At 49.7% G+C, this 18,719-nt stretch overlaps 1 protein-coding gene across 1 annotated transcript in view; it reads right to left on the reverse strand.

The window, feature by feature from the left end:
• INSC (INSC spindle orientation adaptor protein) overlaps positions 1 to 18,719 on the reverse strand; it is a 120,416-nt gene that overhangs the window by 32,390 nt on the left and 69,307 nt on the right. The window contains exons 7-8 of the mRNA XM_036098629.2: positions 18,193 to 18,306; positions 12,051 to 12,176 (exon numbers count right to left, since the gene is read on the reverse strand). Coding sequence (XP_035954522.2) covers positions 12,051 to 12,176; positions 18,193 to 18,306 — 240 coding nt within the window. The remainder of the gene's footprint in view (positions 1 to 12,050; positions 12,177 to 18,192; positions 18,307 to 18,719) is intronic.

Below are 18,719 nucleotides of genomic sequence, written 5' to 3' on the forward strand. Positions count from 1 at the left end.
AAACTAACATATCCCAGACACCACTCAACCTCCTTTGCTATTTCAAAGAAGAATTTTTGATTAAAAGCTAAGTGTCAAAATGGATAAAACAAATATTAATATGTAATAGGGAATGGGACAGTGGATGAAAGGGATTATATAACCAGTTTGGCAAGCAAGTCAGTGAGGTAGAGAGAGGTGAGTTATTGCAGTGGAGGGAAATCAGAGATTGAATCACTTTATTTTACTGACAAATAAAAAATAATTTCCCTGTCAGGCAGATGATTTTTCTTAAAGCAGATTGTCAAGCAGACGCTCTGTAGGCATTTGGGAGTAGAAGGAGTGGAGTTTGGGAGAAGGTTTCAAAAGGCCAGCAAGAACAAGTTCACTTTCCTTTGGGTTAGGGTTAGCAGGCCTGTGCTGATGTAAAAATATCAAGTTTTCAGCAAAGCACTCCTGGGCACAGCTTGGGTGGGAATTGTACAAAAAGTGCTTCTAGATCAGTGGTTCTTAGCCTGGTTCTCAGATGATTAGAATCAGCTGGGAAAGTTTTAAAATACTAATGCCTGGGCTTCACCACCAGAAAATCTGATTTAACTGATCTGGGGTGGAGTCTTGGTATCATTATTTTTAAAGAATCCTCAACGAATTCCCACAGGGATCTTAGGTCGAGCACCACCGTTGCAGAGGCACCTGTGGTAGAAGCTGAATAATCTTAGGAGAGAGAAAAGTCTGGCTCCACAATTCAGCTGTGCTACTAGCTGACTTGGTGAAATGAGCAGGTTACTTACCTTCTCTAACCCTTAAAATGATAATGGTATCACGGTTAATAATGAAATAGTAAATGAAATATTGAAGGAATTCCCCCCAAACCAGCAACAAGACAGATACCCATTATCACCACTCGTATTTCACATTTTACAGTGGCCCTAGCCAATGAAATAAGACAAGAAAAAGAAATACAAAGGTAAAATCATCAGAAAAGAGGAAGCAGATCTTTCATAATTTAAAGATCACATGAATGTGTACACAATCTGAACACAATCCAAATCTGTATAAAATCCCAAAAAGGCTATACACCATTATATTCAAAACTGTATTTTCTATGTATCAGTAAGAATTGGAAAATAAGAATTTTAAGATAGCACTTAATTATCATAAAAACATATCCCGATATAAGTCTTAAATAGATGTGCAAGATGCTGACACTGAAAACTCAAAACATAGCTAAGAGAAATTAAAGGCAGTCTGTATAAAGAGAGGAATACTACATTTATTGATTGGAACACCCTATACTGTGTAAGATCTCAATTATCCCAAGATCTCTTTATAAATTTAAAGAAATCCCAATCAAAATCTTCATAGGTGTTTCTGTGGAAATTAACAAGTGGATTCTAAAATGTACATAGAAAGGCAAAGAACTTAGAATTACCAAGATAATCTTAAAGAAGAACAAAGTTAAAAGATTTTTACTACCAAATGTCAAAATTTGTTATAGACTATAGGGACTCAGACAGTGTCATATTGGCACAAGGATGGACAAAAGACTAATGGAACAGAAAAAAGAAAAAAAACTCCAGAAACAAACTCATGCATGTATCATCACTTTACTAACAACAAAGGCACCTCTTTAACTAAGTGGCGTAAGATGGTCTTTTTGGTAAATGGCACTGGCTCAACTGGATATCATTTAGAAAACACTGAACCTCAAATACCATTTCAAAAAATTAATTTGAAATAGATCATAGACCTAAATGTGGAGGGTAAAACAATAAAGCTAGAAGAAAATATAGGATAGCCTCATGATTTGGGGGTAAACAAACATTTCTTAAACAGACACAAGAAGCACCAACTACAAAAGAATGGATCAATAAACTGGACTTTCTCTAAAAGTTAAGCATTTCTATTCATCAGAAGACACCATCAAGAGAATGAAAAAGCAGACCACGGGCTGAGAATACATATTCTCAATACATATACCTGACAAAGGATTCATACATAGAATATACTTTCCAAGTTTATAATTCAATAACAAAAAGACAAAGAAGTCTTTTTTTTTTTTAATGGGCAAAATTCTCAGATAGACATTTCACAGATGATAGCCAAAGGGTCAATAAGGATATGGAAAAATGCTCAACATCGAGGCTCATCAGGAGAATGAAAATGAAAGCCATCCTGTGAGGTCACTCTACGCCTGAGCAGGTGACAGTCGGGGCACTGCATGTCCAGCTACGGCCAAGTTGCAATACCTCTGAAGCAGCCCAGAGGAGAATGAAACACTCCTTTGGAAACTGTGTGTTGTTCCATCTCCGTGGGCATCTCCTCACCCTCATGCTTCCCTAAGCCTCTTCCTCTTTCTCATCCCCCTGCCCTCTCCCCGTCTCACTCTGTCTCTGCTGCGTGGAACCACAGGCCCCGTCACCTGCCGGCAAGGTCAGGACACTGGTTCTGGCTCTGTGCTGTGAGAGCAGCCCGTTCTCCATTCCCAGCTGTTGCCAGGAAGTGGGTCCTCTCTAGTCAGGTCTGCCCCATACCTATGCCTTCTGCGGTCCCTCAGCCTCCTCACCAGCTCCCCTTCCTGCCCCAGCAACTTCCTTTCCCCGGCTCACCTCCAGACCAGCACCTGTCCCTCCAGACCAGCCCCTGTCCCGTGGTGCAGGCTCCTCTATGCCTTGTCCAGGCCCCCCAGGAGCCCCTGCCTCCCCGTGGCCCAGCTTCCCATATCCCCAGCACCAGCATCATGTTTACATCGGACTTATTTATTTTCTGCTCTCACCAGATTGCTTGGGGGACAGGCGGGAAATGCACTTCACCGAGCATGCGGCTCCTCAGCCCACCACACACATGCACAGAAGAGCAGGCCTCCATCTGTAAACTCACAGGGGAGACAGGCACCCTGGCAACAGCTCAAGGAACGCCGCCCCCTCACCACGCACCCAACCCCAGAGAAGAGGCCCCAGAATTCCCAGCCCTGCCAGCTCACCGCTTCGGACTTTTGTTCATCACATTTGCCTTCCAAAATTATTTCCTATATCACACAGTCCCAGCAGAACACACACTTCCCTCCGCCAAATGAGAAAATTGAGGTTCGTGGGGATTAGAAAACTTGCTTGTGGGTCCTCAGCAAACCCGTGGCAAAGGAAGAGCTGGGTTCTCCCCACTAACCCCCAAGCTGGGGATAAGGTCTGTTTGGGGACCCAAGAATGTGGGCTCAGGGCCAGAGGAGTGAAAGCGAGGGGAGGGAAGCTGGAACAAATTATTAGGGATAGATGGTATAAAAGGGGGCTCAGGGACAATCCCATATACAGACTTGGGGGCATTCTGTCCTTCCCGAAGGGACGCTTCAATGTCTGCACTCCCCACGCCCACCCCACCCCTGGGCCTGAAACAGCTCACAGAGGCTGGCCAGCCGGGCGGTAGCCCAGTGAGGTCACATGACCTGCATTCTGGCCTCAGGCCTGCTGCTAACAGTGGGAATGGGGGTTGCACATCACCTCCCTTCTCTGGGCCTCTACCCTCTCATCTGCAATGGGGAAGAATGCCCCAGAACTCTTCCAACAATATTCATCTAGTCATGTGGCAAGCATCGTTCACCCGGGTGTGCAAGCCACTTCCCTGATGGGCTAAGGGGTGGGTGGTGTAGTGTCTGTTGGTAAGAAGCTTAGGCAGAGCTCCGAGGCCAGGCAGCGTGGAACATGCTCCCAAGCAGCAGTGAGTACAGTGTGAGCTGAGCGCCAGGAGGGAGGAGAGCAGTCAGGAAGGCTGACCAGAGAAGGGCATCAGAGCCCTCTCAGCAGGTGTGCGGGAGACACCCTCCCGGGCCACCCCAGCCGAGGCAGGTGCTCTAGGGCAAGGAAGGCCTGAAGTTCAGTGGAGGGCTCTCGTGGCAAAGAGGGGGAAAAAACCTCACATTTATGGCGTATGGACTCATTCCGTTCCTCACCGCCTGCAAGGCAGGGACTGTCACTTCACATTACATATGACGAGACCAGGGCCTAGAGGGCTGCAAGGTCAACACCTCCTAAGTGTTGAAGGTCTTAGGTCAACACCTCCTAAGTGCTGAAACTGAGCATGGAAGCCAGGCCTGCTCACCAAAGGGGCAATGTGCTGGAGGCAGCCTGCTCACAGGCACCTCTGTGCCAGGCCGAGGGGTTTGGGGTCCAGTGAGAACTGGGGGGGGCTCAGGAAGGCTTCTGGGAGTCAGACACCTGTTAGATTACAAGATGTATCCACATCCTCCTCCTGGAGGAAGCTGGGTTGGTAGGAAGAAGCTCCTGTTGCCTTGAATTTGGAAGTCTCCCTTCCCCCTCCGCACCTCCCCGCCCCACACGCATGACATACACTGTCGGGGATCAGTGGTTCAGACCCTGAGCCCAGCAGCCTCATCAGCTCCAGAAGACAGCCTCAGGCGGGGTGACAGGGCTGCCGCTGCCGCTCCCACCCACCAGGGGTCGCTGCCGCACAGCGCACGGGGTCCTACCGAGGCCCGACCGAGAGCAACCTGCCTCCGTGGCTGCACTTCCTTCAGGCTGCCAGGGGGCTCCGTGCTTTGTCCAAACTCAGGTTGTGCCTTGCGCGGGGGCTGCAGCCCCCCAGGCCAGCAGCGCCTTCCTTCAGTCTGAACAATACTGGCCTGTCATCTCAGCGTGAACTCTTGAGGGAGGCGGGGGTCTTGCAGGGAGGTGGGACAGTGTGCCTAATTTTATTCTTGCCTCTTTGCATCCTGGCCTCCTTCAAGTCCCCACACCCCCACTCTTAAGGCAGAGGGACAAGCCTGGGAGACTTGGAACTCAGGGAAGGAAATGAACCACACTCCCTCTAGACAGCCTCTTGCAGGGATGGGGAAAGTGACCGCAGCCGTCCCCACCCGTCTACCTGTCACAGCAGGCACAGCTGACCTGGCACCCTGGGGTTCTTTGCACTGTTCCAGCCCATTCCCAAGACAGGTAAAGGCCTGCACCTGGGGGCAGGAGGGGTGGGGGACGCTGATAAGCCTACATGAGTTGAGCCCCGGGTGGAGAAGTATCTGGGATCTCCATTCAGAGGCATTCTCTCTCTCTCTCTCTCCCTCGCTCTAGCAGCTACTCCTGGGTAAAGAAGGGGCTGCAAGTTAAATTAAGCAAAGATTTCTTGCCCCACTCTCCCCACCCGACCTCACTGACATACCAGAACTGACTCCATCAAGGTAGAGTAGCTGCTTCGCCTTGCACACCACACCCTTTTCAGCTAAGGAGAGTATGTAAGGAAGGCTGTAGCAAACAGAACCTATAGCTGGGAGCAAAAGAAGGGGGTTCTCCCCCACTGTCTCCATGCCTTCCGGCATCAACTCTCCCCTCTATAAAATGGGTGTGACCATCTCTCTCTGCCTTCCTTACAATATGATTGTGGAGAATCAAATGAGCAAAAGAAAAGAAAAACTGGCTTTTCTGGTGAATATGATCTATTTATGACCATCTGCAACCCTGCAGGGAAGAAGCAGTGGAGAGAAAAGTCCTGTGAAATGGCAGCTGGAGCAGCAGAACCTCCCCCACCGACCCCCTTGCACCCTGCCCCCTCCTGCCAAGGGTCTCTGGGATTTAAATAGCTGGATCCAGCCCCCCCTGCCTCCAGCCTTGCCCTGCAGATGGCAGGGCATCTCAATCCCAAGAAGCTGGCCCAGGAGATTGCGGGGGGAGGTGGCTGGCGGAGCTGCAGGGAGAGAGGCAGCAGTTTTCCCATCCCTCGCCACTGATGATTTTCTTCTTGGACTTGAAATTGAGCCCTCATTCCCTCCCCCCCGCTCATCTTTAATTTCTCTCCATCTTTAATTTCTCCATCGATTTTCATTAAACTCTCCCTTTGGCTCCAGCACAGGGTGAACTCCTTATTTGAAAAAATAAAACAAGAAGGAGGGGGGGGCGGGAATGAAAGGAAGTTCTTTTGAAAGCAAGATGGTCTCCGGTCTCAAGGCTGGAAGAGGCACTTCCTAGAACTGTCTTGGAGGTTGTCTGAGGCTGTCTTAGCACTGGGCTTTGAGTGCCCCCCACCTCCCCTCTTATGGCCCTAGACCCATAGGTTCCTGCCCCTCAGACCCCCAGCCCCCTGCCTGGACCACAGCCTCAGTCTCACTTGAGCCCCCAGCCCCCTGCAACCCCATCCTGGCCCCTGGCCCTGTCCAACCCCAGCTCCTGCACCCCAGTGCCCTGACCATCTCTCTCACCACGTGGGACATCTGGAACTCTGCCAGGACTGTTGTAACATCCCCAGGACTCAGCCTTTTTGGGGGTATGCAGGGTTTCCCCAGCTCGACCTGAAATGGTGGAGACAAAGGGGCAAGAAGGAGGGAAGGGAAGCAGACCCAGGCTCAGTGCTCCCTCCGCGCGGGCACCACACCGCAAGCCCCACCCACACTGTCACACGGCCTCATCACGGCAGCCCCACCAAGGAGGAGATGTCCCCATGTTATAGAGAGGAAACCAAGGTTCAGAGAGGAGTGACTTGTTCCCTAGCCTTCCATCAGCCTCTCTAAACCCTAGAGCCCTCCCCGCTTAAGGATGCCAGTCCACCTTCCCTGGTCAGTCCTCCAGGAAGGCGGCCTTGACCCGTCCAGGCAGGCTGGGTCGTCTGGCCATCCAGACCGAGTTGGGACCATCTGCTCTCACTGGGCTGTGTGGCTCTGGGGCCCTCACTCCCTCCAGTCTTCTCCAAGGTGGGGTCCAGAGAACACGGTCCCTTCTTCCGGGCTCCCCCAGTTCACTGAACATGGAGCTCCTGAAAGACTTATAGCTCCACCACGAACTGGCCAGCTGTGGAGAACCTCTGCCTTTGCTGAAGCCACTTTCCCTTGGCCTGCCTGGGAGCTCCTCCTTGGCCCTCTGAGCCCAGCCCCACTGCCTCCTTACTGCTGCCTTCACCAGCACCCCAGGCAGAGGTGGTGCCACTGGCCTGTGGCCTCTGATGGCCACGGGACAGCCCCTTTCCGCTGTCTGAACTGCTGGGCTTCTCCCCAGCCACCCCCAGTGGGAGACAGGGAACACAGCTGTTTGTCTCCCCTCTCCAGAGCCCAGCACAGAGTCGGGAATGAGGGGCAACTGTCTGCCACGGACACAAGGGAAGTAGGACAGACTTCCTAAAACTTACTGGTTTAGCGGAAACACGATGCAGGGGGAGGCTGTGGCCAGGACGAACCAGACCTCTGAAAAGAGGTTCTTGAAAGACGCTTCAGACACCTCTGGAGAGGCCTTTGCTGTGTTTTGACACCTCCTCTCTCCAGCCCTCTTTGGGAAGTGTCCACATCTGCCCACCGCCCAAGCCAACACTCACAGCCTGGCTCCCAGGGAGCCGTTCCTCTGCATTCCCCACCTCAGAACCAGCCAGCCTTGGTTCTAAAGCTCTCCAGTTCTGAGCAGTTTCCTCATCTGTAAAATGGAAAGGATGCAAGGACTCACGCTCCAGCCCCACCCAGCTTCTCCATACGGTGCCCTGAGCAGCATCTCCCAGCATGCCAGTCCTTCCTCCCACCAGGTCAGTGCTCCCCCTGTCCACCCGACGATAATCTTCCCCAGGCCACTGATGGTCAAACCCGGGCAATTAGCTTGCTCCCTGCCACAACAATAGCTACCATGTCTCGGCATCTCGTGAGAACAGCACCACATTACTGCACATCTAGTCTCCGCTGACAGTCCTCAGGGGTAGATTTCCTCATGCCCATTTAACTGAGGACACTGCCCCTCTGGGAAGGTAAGTCAAGTCCTCAGGGAAAGGTGCCCAAGCTCATCGTGGGGAAGCCTGGGTTTCAGACCAGGAGAGCCTGACCATCAGAGGCCGTGGCTTCCCCACCATGCTGGGCGGCTTCTCAGCAGATGTGCCAGGAGGGAACCGATGAGTAGCATGATTGCTGGGTGATGGACGGAGCGAATGAATGAATGAGCAAGTGGATGGCCGGATGACAGAAGGAAGGAGGACGCCAGTGCCGAAGTGACTTCACGGAGTGAATGAATGAACCACGACTGAATCCAGGACCAAATGAACGCCCCAAGCCCGACAGAGCTCAGGCATCACACGGCAGGGTGTCTGGTGCCCTGGCTAGACCCATGCTGACACCGGGTCTGTGCATGATTTAACGGACCTCTCCGGGGTTGCAGGGAAGTGAGGGAGCCGCATGACAAGGATGAATTTCACCAAATCCAGCACATTTCTCACCACCAATTAATTAAGTGGGCCTCAGCGAGGGCCCAGGCCAGCAAATCAGCCAAAGGCTGGGACTTTGACATCATCTGACTAGTGCATGAATTGTGCCTTGTTAGTGCGTGGCTGGCAAGAGCCCCTGGGCACCACACTCCGCATCCTGTCTTCACCTCCCCTGTCATGCTGTGGTTTCTACAATCCAGCCTGTCTCTGGGCTTCTCCACCCTCTACTCTAAACACTAACAATGGCCAACCTCACTGGAGCCTCTGAGGCCAGAGATCACACCACTGGGGCAGGTGTGGGCAGGACCTGGGGAGGGGGCATGGCAGGGGTGGGAGAGACCCTGAGCCCTTCCTGGGTCTAGGACTTCTCTCAACTTTGGAAGCAGCATGCTATGAGGAGAAGAACGTGGATGTTGGCCTCAGGATGTCGGATTTGAGTCCTGGGTCCACGTGATGGTTCCCAGCCCAGGCTGACTCTGGCTCAGGTGAGCCGCGATTACATGATGGCTGGACCACTCATTGGCCGTGTGCTCTTGAGCAAGGGGCTTCACTTCTCTGAGTCTCCCATCCTTCTGGAAACAAGGAGGATAATCACAGCACCAGAGGAATAACGGTTACATGACACAATGAAAAGAAGGGCTTAGCAAAGTGCTTGCCCAAAGCAAGTATTCGCTGTTAGTTACTGTCCTGTTCATCATTGTCACAGTGATCTTATTACCTGTTAGAGCAGGGGTCAATAAACATTTTCTGCCGAGGGCCAGATAGGAAATCGTTCTGGCTCTGTGGGCTGTACGGCTTCTTACAATTATTCAGCTCGGCCACTGTAGCACAAAGGTAGACCGTGAAGGAGCATGCCAGATCCACTACAACTTTCTGGGTCAAAAACTTGAATTTGAATTTCACAGAATTTTCATGGGCCACAAAATGTTATTTCTACTTCTGATTTTTTTTAACCATTTAAAAATGGGGAGGAGGGGGCTTTTCTGCTCACGGGCTGTACCGAAACAGGCAGCAGGCTGAATGTGATCCACAGCCCACGGCTCGCCCCAGCCCCTGCACTCGAATGGAAGCTCCATGAGGACGAGGGGGGTTGTCTGTTTTGTTCATGGCTAAACTCCCAACAAGGGTGCCTGGCAAGAGCAGTCAAAAATATTTGCTGAATGAATGAATTACATGCTGTGAATTCTGGGCAACAAGTCATTTCAGCTCTGCAGGCCTTGGTTTCTTCATCTGTGCAATGGGGACGTTTGCACACTCAGGCAAGCATCAGATGTAATTAGAAATAGTAGGAAGGGCAAAATGAAGGGGGGGAAATCAGAGGGGGAGACGAACCATGAGAGACTATGGACTCTGAGAAACAAACTGAGGGCTCTAGAGGGGAGGGGCGTGGGGGGATGGGTTAGCCTGGTGATGGGTATTAAGGAGGGCACGTTCTGCATGGAGCACTGGGTGTTATGCACAAACAATGAATCATGGGACACTACATCAAAAATTAATGATGTAATGTATGGGGATTAACATAAGAAAGAGAGAGAGAAAGAAAGAAAGAAAGAAAGAAAGAAAGAAAGAAAGAAAGAAAGAAAGAAAGAAAGAAAGAAAGGAAAGAAAGAAAGAAAGAAAGAAAGAAAGAAAGAAAGAAAGAAAAAGAAAGAAAGGAAGGAAGGAAGGAAGGAAGGAAGGAAGGAAGGAAGGAAGGAAGGAAGGAAGGAAGAAAGGAAGAAAGAAAAGAGAAAGAAAGAAAAAGAAATCCCTGGGAGCCCTAGGCAAGCACCACGGCTGTAGCATGTAGTTGCTGTTCTGACCACCAGGGGGCTCTTCTCAGGCTGCTCTCCCTCCCGCTCGGGACCGGCGTTTCAGGACTGTCTATGGAAAGTAACCTGCCCTGGGCGCCGGGAATGCCCAGTTAGGAATACCTTCTTCTGTGCCCCTGGGGGGCAGGGGAGGTTAGCACATTGGCCAGGAGCAGCAAGGCGACCCTGGGTTCAGCTGCAGGGACTTTTTTGGCACTCTGAGAGAATCTATAAAACCAGTGAGGCGGTGAGGGAGCCTGGGCAGGCAGACAGGGTCCAAATTCTGGCTCTAGAATGTACTTTGTGATTTTAGGCAAGTCACTGAGACTGCCTGAGACTCAGTTTCCTGTGTTTAAGACGGAGACTGTAAAGAGTGCTCACCTCACAGGGTTCTAGGGAGTTAAAAAGGGATGTGTGCTGGGGGCTAGGTCAGCACAGGCCCCCAGGTGGCCCATCTGGCCTAGGAAAGGTGCACTCGTGCCTTCCGGCTTCGGAGCAGTAGAAGGTGGCAGGAAAAATCGCCTCCAGACTCCCCAGCTACACAGGTTTTCAGCTCTAAACAAAAAAGCTCTGCTGTTTTTCTTCTCCGGATTAAAAATTTCCTGCTGCTCTGCAAACTCTCTGAAGCCAAGAAATCCACTGCTTTTGGAGGATTGGTGATTTCAGTCCCTTCTATTTTTCCCTGTTCTTCCCACTAACCAGCATGAAAGAAGATGAAAAACAAAACCAGTTTGGCCATGTTTGCACTGTCCCAGGAAGAGGATTTTATGAGAGAAGGGAGAAGACTATTCAGCACATAGAGCTGGAGACGTCCATTGCATTGACCTCAGGGGGCCTGTCCGCCCATCTATTCTGTCACCTCCGCCTCCTCCATTCTGCTCTCTGTGTAAGCACACGCATACAAATCCTCCACTCTGCCCAGAGGGCTGGCACTAGCTCTTCTGCCATCTTGCTTTGTGACCTCAGACAAATCACTTCCCCATTTTGACCCACAGCCTTCTCTTCTGTAACATGAGCAGAATCCCCATCCATCCCCCATCCTCGGCTAAAAACGTCTCTGAGCCCATGATCCCTGTCCCATAACCTGAGCAGATTTGTTAAGAGGCAGGTGGAATGTGAGATAGCCATCTGACTAGGAGTCCAGACCAAAGTGAAGAAGCTGGTAGGGCGTGGGTTTTCTGGGAGCTGGGGCCAGCTGGGGGACGAGGGTACAGAGGGAGGGGAATATTTTGTTTGCTCCATCCCCATTGAGACCAGGCTCAGGGCACCTACCCCCCAATCCTGAGAGTACCAGAACTATCACCAGGCTATTCCTGGCCTTTGTACCTCTCTGCCATAAAATTGTTCAACATCTTTCCTTGAAACTTGGTTGAGACATCTCCAAATGTCAGCCCCAGCACCTCCCCAATCCTCCTGGCTAAAGTCCCTGAGGGCCTATCTGTAGGCCTCAGAGTCACGCAGGTCTGGGTGGCAGAAGAGCAACCTCAGCCTTACAACCTGGGGGGGTGGGGGGCGGTACCTGGAATTAGTCACATTGTCTCGGGTGGGTCTAGGGCTGAGGCACCTGGGTCTACCAGATCACTCCCTTCCCTCCGGCCCTGCCCACCCTGTGCCATGTGGACCCAACATACGCTTGGACTTAGGCTTCCGTTTCCCTTACCCAATCCCTCTGTCTTGCTGGAGCCCCACCTGCTTTGCTCAGGCCAAGGCACATCCTACTCTTGCCCACTCAGTCCCCCAGGGAGCGGCATCCTCCTCCTTCCACTGGGGTCCTGCCATGTGTGAAGGACCAAAAGCCCTGACCTTTGACACCACTCCACACCCTCCTTGCCTACCTCCTGCTGTGTTCTGCCCACTGGAATGTCAGCCACTCCACCCAGGAAGTGCTGAGTGCCCCCTTTGAGCCTGCCCTATCTGGCCAGACTCCTCAATCCCTGTCCTCTTCATTAACTCCCACAGACAAGATCCCAGCAGCCCATCAGAGGGATGCCTGGGAAAATGAGGTTCTCGGGAAAGAGGCCCAGGGGGCCACCAGGTCAATCAGGCCCCACACATTGGCCCCCTGATTCAGGGACCTCACACCCCACCCCAGCCAGCCGGCTGCTCTCTCACCTTCTCCAGCTGGTGGACACCCTCTTCCACGCAGCAGATGGAGGCCAGCGTGCGCAGCGCCTGGGGGTACAAGCACCGGAAACTGTCCTGGCGGCAGACCTTGAAGAGAGCTACGACCCCACCCTCCTGCAGAGAAAAAAGAAAATGTCACATGACCTCCCTGGGTCATCTTTCCTGGGGCCAATGGGAGAATAATTGGCATCCCTCACTCAGCTGCAATGATTTCAGGTCTGGAGGGTGGCTGAATATGCCACCCCAAAATATGTCACTGGGGCATAAAGATTGTTTTGAGCTGAAGGTAGTCAGGAAGAAGCAGGTACCAGAGATCTCTGCCCCCCCCCCCCCGTTTGCCTAAAAGGAGGACATACGTTTACAGAGATATCCCCTTCCCCTCGCTATTAGGAAGGAGAAAAGCTAATCACCAGAGACAACTTCAGACCCATACAGCATGGAGATGGCCCCAGGGGAATCCTCACAACAAACCTGACTAACCATCCCTCATCTACTATTAGTTTTCCATAGATTTGCCTTCTCACGATCTGCCACCCCTAGAGATTCAAAGTTCTTTTCAGGTTTCCTGTTCTTTGTTTTGTTACTTCTCTAAAATTGTTCTTTTGCTAAGATGCTATATAAGTGCAAGTTCTAACCAACCCTCTGACTCACTCATCTCTGAGAGCTCCCTGTGAAATCGTGATGCACATGCTAAGAAACTTTTATTTGTTATTCTCTTGTTAATCTGTCTTTTGTCAGCCCAATTTATAGGGTACCAGCCAGAGAACCTAAGAAGATGGTGGAAAGAAAAGAGTGTTTCCTCCCCTACAGTTCCTACACACACACACACACACACACACACTTCCATGCTCAAACGCATGCTGCAATGAAATGCTCCCTCCACAAGTAATATCACTCTTAATGGTCCAAACTGGAGGTGGGACTCCCCAAATGCTTCTGGGGCTGGGGCACCAGGGGTGAGGGTAGATGTGTTTGAGAGGACCAGGCTCAACACCATTCAACACTTCCCCCCCCCACACACCTGGCAGTTCCCTCTCAGCAGCCTGCCTCAGAACAAGCCTGGAGTCCTCAGAAATAGATTCTAGAAGCAAGTCTGAGGAAGGTGGAGGGACCTGAAGGCTAGGTGCCCAGTGCTGGTTCCCCTCCGCCAGCAACCACCATTACTCCTCAGATCCTTCAGATCCTCCCAAATCACCATGGCAGGCATACAAAAAAGGAGTCTTACTTATATATCAGTACTAGAATTCATTCTCATTCTGTGAGGGAAAAAAATGCCAAGTCCAGATGGGTGAAATAATTCACCCAAATCTACACATCTTTGTTTTCCCTTCTTCACTCTAGTTTGTAAAAGGAAAAAGAAAAAAAACCCAAAACCTTCAGGAATGATCGCCCTAGCTGAGTGTGGACGTGTACTTCTTTTGTAACAGCTGGTCATGGAAACAGCTTTTCCTTGTGGAGACTTCACAGCAGTCTGGGAGGACTTCTGGGAAGAAGCCTGGGGTGAGGCCCTCATCCTGAGTGGTCATATTTATTCTATAAAAATCACTGGAGCAAAGTGAGGGAGCCAACAGATCCCAAAGCAGACCCCTAGGATGCCCAGCAAGCCGGCGGTAACACCACCATGGACGTCCAGAGCAGTAGACATCTGGCTCGGCCCTCTTTCCTCCCTCTGCCCTTCCCTGCTGCCCGCAAGGGTGCGTGGGGATGGCAGCAGTAAAGAATGCGTGAAGACTGACAGGAGCTTGGTCCTGCAGGGCACCCGCCTTTAACCTCACCCCTCCTGGCTCTAACTAAACCTGTTGCACTCTGCTCCCCAAACTGAAAAAAACAAAAATGCTGCAGGAAGAAGAAGGTGAGTCCAGCAAAAATACCATCCCCTGTCAGTTGTTTGCGAACTCTTTCAACAAACAACATACCTCGCACCAGGCACCGTTTCACGTTCTGGGGACACAGCTGTGACTGACGGCGCAGATAATGAGCGAGTAACTGGAAGGAGCAGTAGTTGTGTGACCACGACAGCCCGGCACAGACTCGATGAAACAAGTCTTCCTGAATCTTCCCTACCCGGCACCCCACAAAACTCAGCCCAGTGGCCCTTTTCATTCTGAGAGTTCTGCTGCTTATCACGGCAGGAACCAAGATGAGTTCGTCATTTCTGACATTTTATAATCAGCTGAGAGCAATCCTTAACTTTCGTCTTCCTACTTCCTTTTGGGGTAGTTCATTTGGCGGGGAAAGGGCATATTGTATACAGCTGGCCAATGCATTCATGCAGCCATAAACTATTAATGGTGTATTATAAGCCAGACACTGTGCTAAGCACTGAACAAGACTGCCTCAGTCCCGGTCCATAGTGAACTCATGGTCCGACAACCCGTGAGTCTTGGGATGGCAGATTATTTTTAAAGCAGGAAAAAATCCGGGTAGTAGTGCAATGAAATGAGGGGGTGCAGGGTTATAGGAATACAGAGCAGGAACTCCTAACATAATCTGAGAGGGGACTGTGGAAGGGTCAAAGAGAAACACTCTGATTGTAAATGCACGGCACAACTCTGATAAAGATAGACTAGTGCGTGACAAGGCACCTCCTCTCTGACTCCTTGCTCCGTAATCCTTTACCCCTGTCTTCCTACTTTCTCGTGGTCTCTGAGACATCTGATGAGGGTTCCACACAAAGACCTTACCCAGAGAGTCACTGAAGTAAAATCAAATTGCTTCTTAAAGTGAGAAGAAAAGAAACAGGAGTCCTGAGGTCTCCCCAGCCAGCCCCGCTGGTTATTAATGACCTCCCTCCACGTATAAATATTTATATACATGTAGGTGCTTCTATGTGTAGGTATATTTCTATATGTGTTTATATGTGTATGTATATATATTTTTATATGTGTACATTTATATTTAATCATGTGTAGTGTAAATATTATTTATATGTACGATGATAGAGATGATAGATAAATAGATACATAAATACATAGATAGATATGATAGGTAGATCGACAAGTAGATAGGTATTTACATCTGGAGCAGACAACAAAGAAATAGTACCAAAGAACACCGGACTGAGAGCCAGGATCAATATGGCAGGCTTCTTTGGGCTCAGGAGGCACTGAACCCAGCGTAACTATATTTAAGCCTCTGTTCCTATTTGCATTGGATTCTCCTTACATTGTTTCCCAAGCAGGTGAAAAATAGCTTTCTTTGAACTTTTAGCTACTGCAAAAGCTAAAGGGAGGAAATCCTAAACCCAGACTGAAGGGATTCTGGTTCAAACCCTGGTTCTGCCGCTGGTTAACTTTGACTAAAAATGGGGTCACAGCAGCTACACCACCAAACTAGCTGAGTTAATGTATGTGAAAGGGCCCAGCACCCAGTTCTGGACAACCAGGTGAGGGTCAGTCTGTGGAAAGCTTCCTGGTTAGAAGAGTGTCTCAAACCCTCAGAAAAGGTATCCCAAGAGTTAGGATATGTGGAAGGGAGAAGAGGAAGGAGGCCACAGAGAAAGTGAGATGGATTAGTGTGTGGACTCCCCTGCAGCCCCCTCAAGGACCCAGGAGCCGCACTCATCTTAGAGTAGAGCCGGGAATCGCCTGAGCTAGCAGAATTGCACTGTTGGCTACAGTTTGTTTAATTTTATAGAAAGCTATGGGCTCAAAGCCAAAGTATATCATGGTATGTATTATTCAGACAGACTTGGGATAAACTGTCATAAAGCTAAGGAGGCCACTTGTAGGGTGTAGGCTAGGGGTGGGGGGAGTAACAGAGGAGCAGGATAGGGGATAATTTTGACAAAGCACAGGGGAGTTTGCTCTGCTCTGCACTCAGGAAGGGATGCGGCTTACCACTACCATCACAGGGAGGACTGGGTTTGTTCTTGGCCTTCAAAGGAACTCAAGGGGCTGAGAGGACAGACCTCAGACAGGCTGCCCAAATAATCTTCTGGAGGCAGCTCAGATGGATGAAGTGTCCAAAGACAGACTACACTGGGCCCCAAGGAGGTGGGTGAGGAAGGCCACTGTGAATAGCTGTCCCACATTTGTCACAATGTTGGGCACACTTAATGAACACCAACAGTGAGGATGCTGTATAGAGTATACCAGGGACTCCCAGCTCCTGCGTCACTGTCAGGACTGAAAACCCAGACACAGTGAATCCACTGGAGGAACCAGTCTCACCATCTTCCAGGCTGGGAAGATGGGAGTCATCGCTGAATCTTCTCTTCCCTTCAGCCTTCTGTCTACTCTCTCCCAAGGGTTGGAGACATAAGAAGTTGAGATTAAGATTCTGGAGTCAGTAGATCTGGTTAAAATACCAGCTTTGCACTTAATGCACATGAGTTCGGACAAGTTATTTACCTTCTCTCTGAGCCTCTGTTCCCTTATCTTAAAAATGGGAATTATAATTATAACACATCAGAAGATCATTGGGAGGATCGGATAAGATAATAAATGAAAAGCTTAGCACAGTGCTTGGTGAAAAGAAAGCATGCAGCAAATAATGAAGGTTGTAGAAGGGGGTAGAAGGGCAAAAGGAGGAAGAGGAGGAGAAGAAGGAGAAAGAAGAGAAAGGGCTGCTAAGAGGCAGCTCAGAATAGTAAGCAAGAGCATAGCCTTTGCTGCCAAGCAGGCAGTTTCAAAGTCCAGCTCACCCACTTACTAGCTGTGTGACATTTAAAGCTCCCTAGTGATTCTAATACATATCAAGGTTGAGAACTTCTGAGTCACTCTTTGGCCCAAGAATCTAAAGGGCCAGGATGGAACCAGAAGTCACCACTGTAGGCTTTAGGATCAGGAGCTCTGATTTAAAGAGAGTCGGGTTCTAATTCTGACTCCACTCTTTATCAGTTGTGTGACCTTGAGTAAGACCCTTAAACTATTTCCTCAATTATAGATAAGAATAACATGATATCTACTTCCTAGGATGGTTTTATAATTTAAGGGAAATAATGTCTGTAAGGCATTAAGCACGCTGGACAGCAACACTCAAATGTTAGCTATTGCTCTTACATACAATTTACTTCTCCCCTAAGCAAAGTTGACAAGCATTTAGCCTCCTCTTCCAGATTTCTTGAAGGGCTTAGATGAATGATTCTGAGAGTGGCCAGGCCTCAGAATTACCTGTAGGGATTGTTAAAATGTAGAGTCTCAGGTCTTACCCCAGGACCTCAGTAAATTTAGGTGGGGCAAAAAGTATCTGTGTTTTCCAAAACTCCCTGAGGGATTGTGACAGAGTCAGGACAGGGAACCACTGAGCTGGAGCATCTTCCTGTGACTGCCATCTTAATTCTACTGAAAGACATAACTTTACTTCCAATTAGATCACTGCTTCTATCTCCATGGCAATGTCATTTCTCAAGTTAAAAAAAAAAAATAGTAAAAATAAAACAAGATCCTAGTGAGATCCTAGGGTTATCAATTGCCTGTATTTGCCCTAAGTGTTTGGACCCCAAGTGTAGGGGCAAATTAACCATGAAGCTAGCAAAATAAAATTTCCACCATGGGGTGCCTGGGTGGCTCACATGGTTAAGCGTCAGACTATTGATTTGGGCTCTGGTCATGGTCTTAGGGTCATGGGGCGAGCCCCATGTTGGGCTCCCCACTCAGTGGGGAGTCTACTCAGGACTCTCTCTTTCCCTCTGCCCTCCCCACCGTGCTCTCTCTCTCTCTCTCTCTCAAATAAATAAATAAATCTTTAAAGAAAACCTTCCATTGTAATGGATGAAAACCACTGTCCTCCTCAATTTTGTCTTCTCCTCATATAGTATTGTAGTGGCTTCAAGTATTTGGGGGCTCCATCAAGAACCTGAGTTAGGGGATGTGTGTTGTTTGGGTTTGGTGGGATATGTAGAGATGAGGAAGGAGGGTTGATACTTCTAACACATACCACATGAGGAGAATTATAGAGACTCTGGGGGCACCAGCTTTTCTCTCAAGTGGGAACTGAGATCAGAGGGCCTAGCCACTATTAAAAATGGAGACATCCAGGCCCAAAGAGGGGAGGTGACTCTTCCAAGATCACACAGCAAACAAATGCTAGAGCCAGGACTAATGTCCTGAGCCAGTTTTTCCCACCAAACTTGCTTCCTCCCACTCTCCCCAGGCCTGTCACTTTGGCTGCTGACCATGAAGCTCACCTTGGCTATGATGCGGCACAAGGGAGCCCCCTCCTGGGTCAGGCTGAACAGGTTCCCTGTGGTGGATTCCGTGATGTAGATATTGTCGGAAGCATTGATTTTTCTCACCAGTGCCTAAGAAAAGAGAGCAAAGTCTGAGGGTTATTCCCTCCATCTAATCTTCCTTAATGGACCACCAGTGGGTCCATGCTTCTAGAAGCCCCCCGGAATCTATAGCCCTGCCCCATTCACAGTCCCACTATGGGGGTGATGAGGTATTCTAGCTTTGGAAAAGACATGCATGGGGTCCAAACTACATTTCAGGAATATGGGATAATTTCAAACCCCTGGGACATGGACAACAAATGTGCCCTGTTCCAATTGATCAGAAAATCAGCTCTCAATACTGATGGTCTGAGCAACCTTTGTTGTTCTACTGGCTTCAAATGAGAACAGAAACCATCAGTTAAATAAGCCATCAAGTTGAAAACCAATGAGTTGCTACAGCTATGACCAAAGAGCTGGTTCATTTGCCAATGGCAAACTCC

This window comes from Halichoerus grypus, chromosome 11 (assembly GCF_964656455.1).
Source record: "Halichoerus grypus chromosome 11, mHalGry1.hap1.1, whole genome shotgun sequence".
In the NCBI taxonomy this organism is placed as follows: Eukaryota; Metazoa; Chordata; class Mammalia; order Carnivora; family Phocidae; genus Halichoerus; species Halichoerus grypus.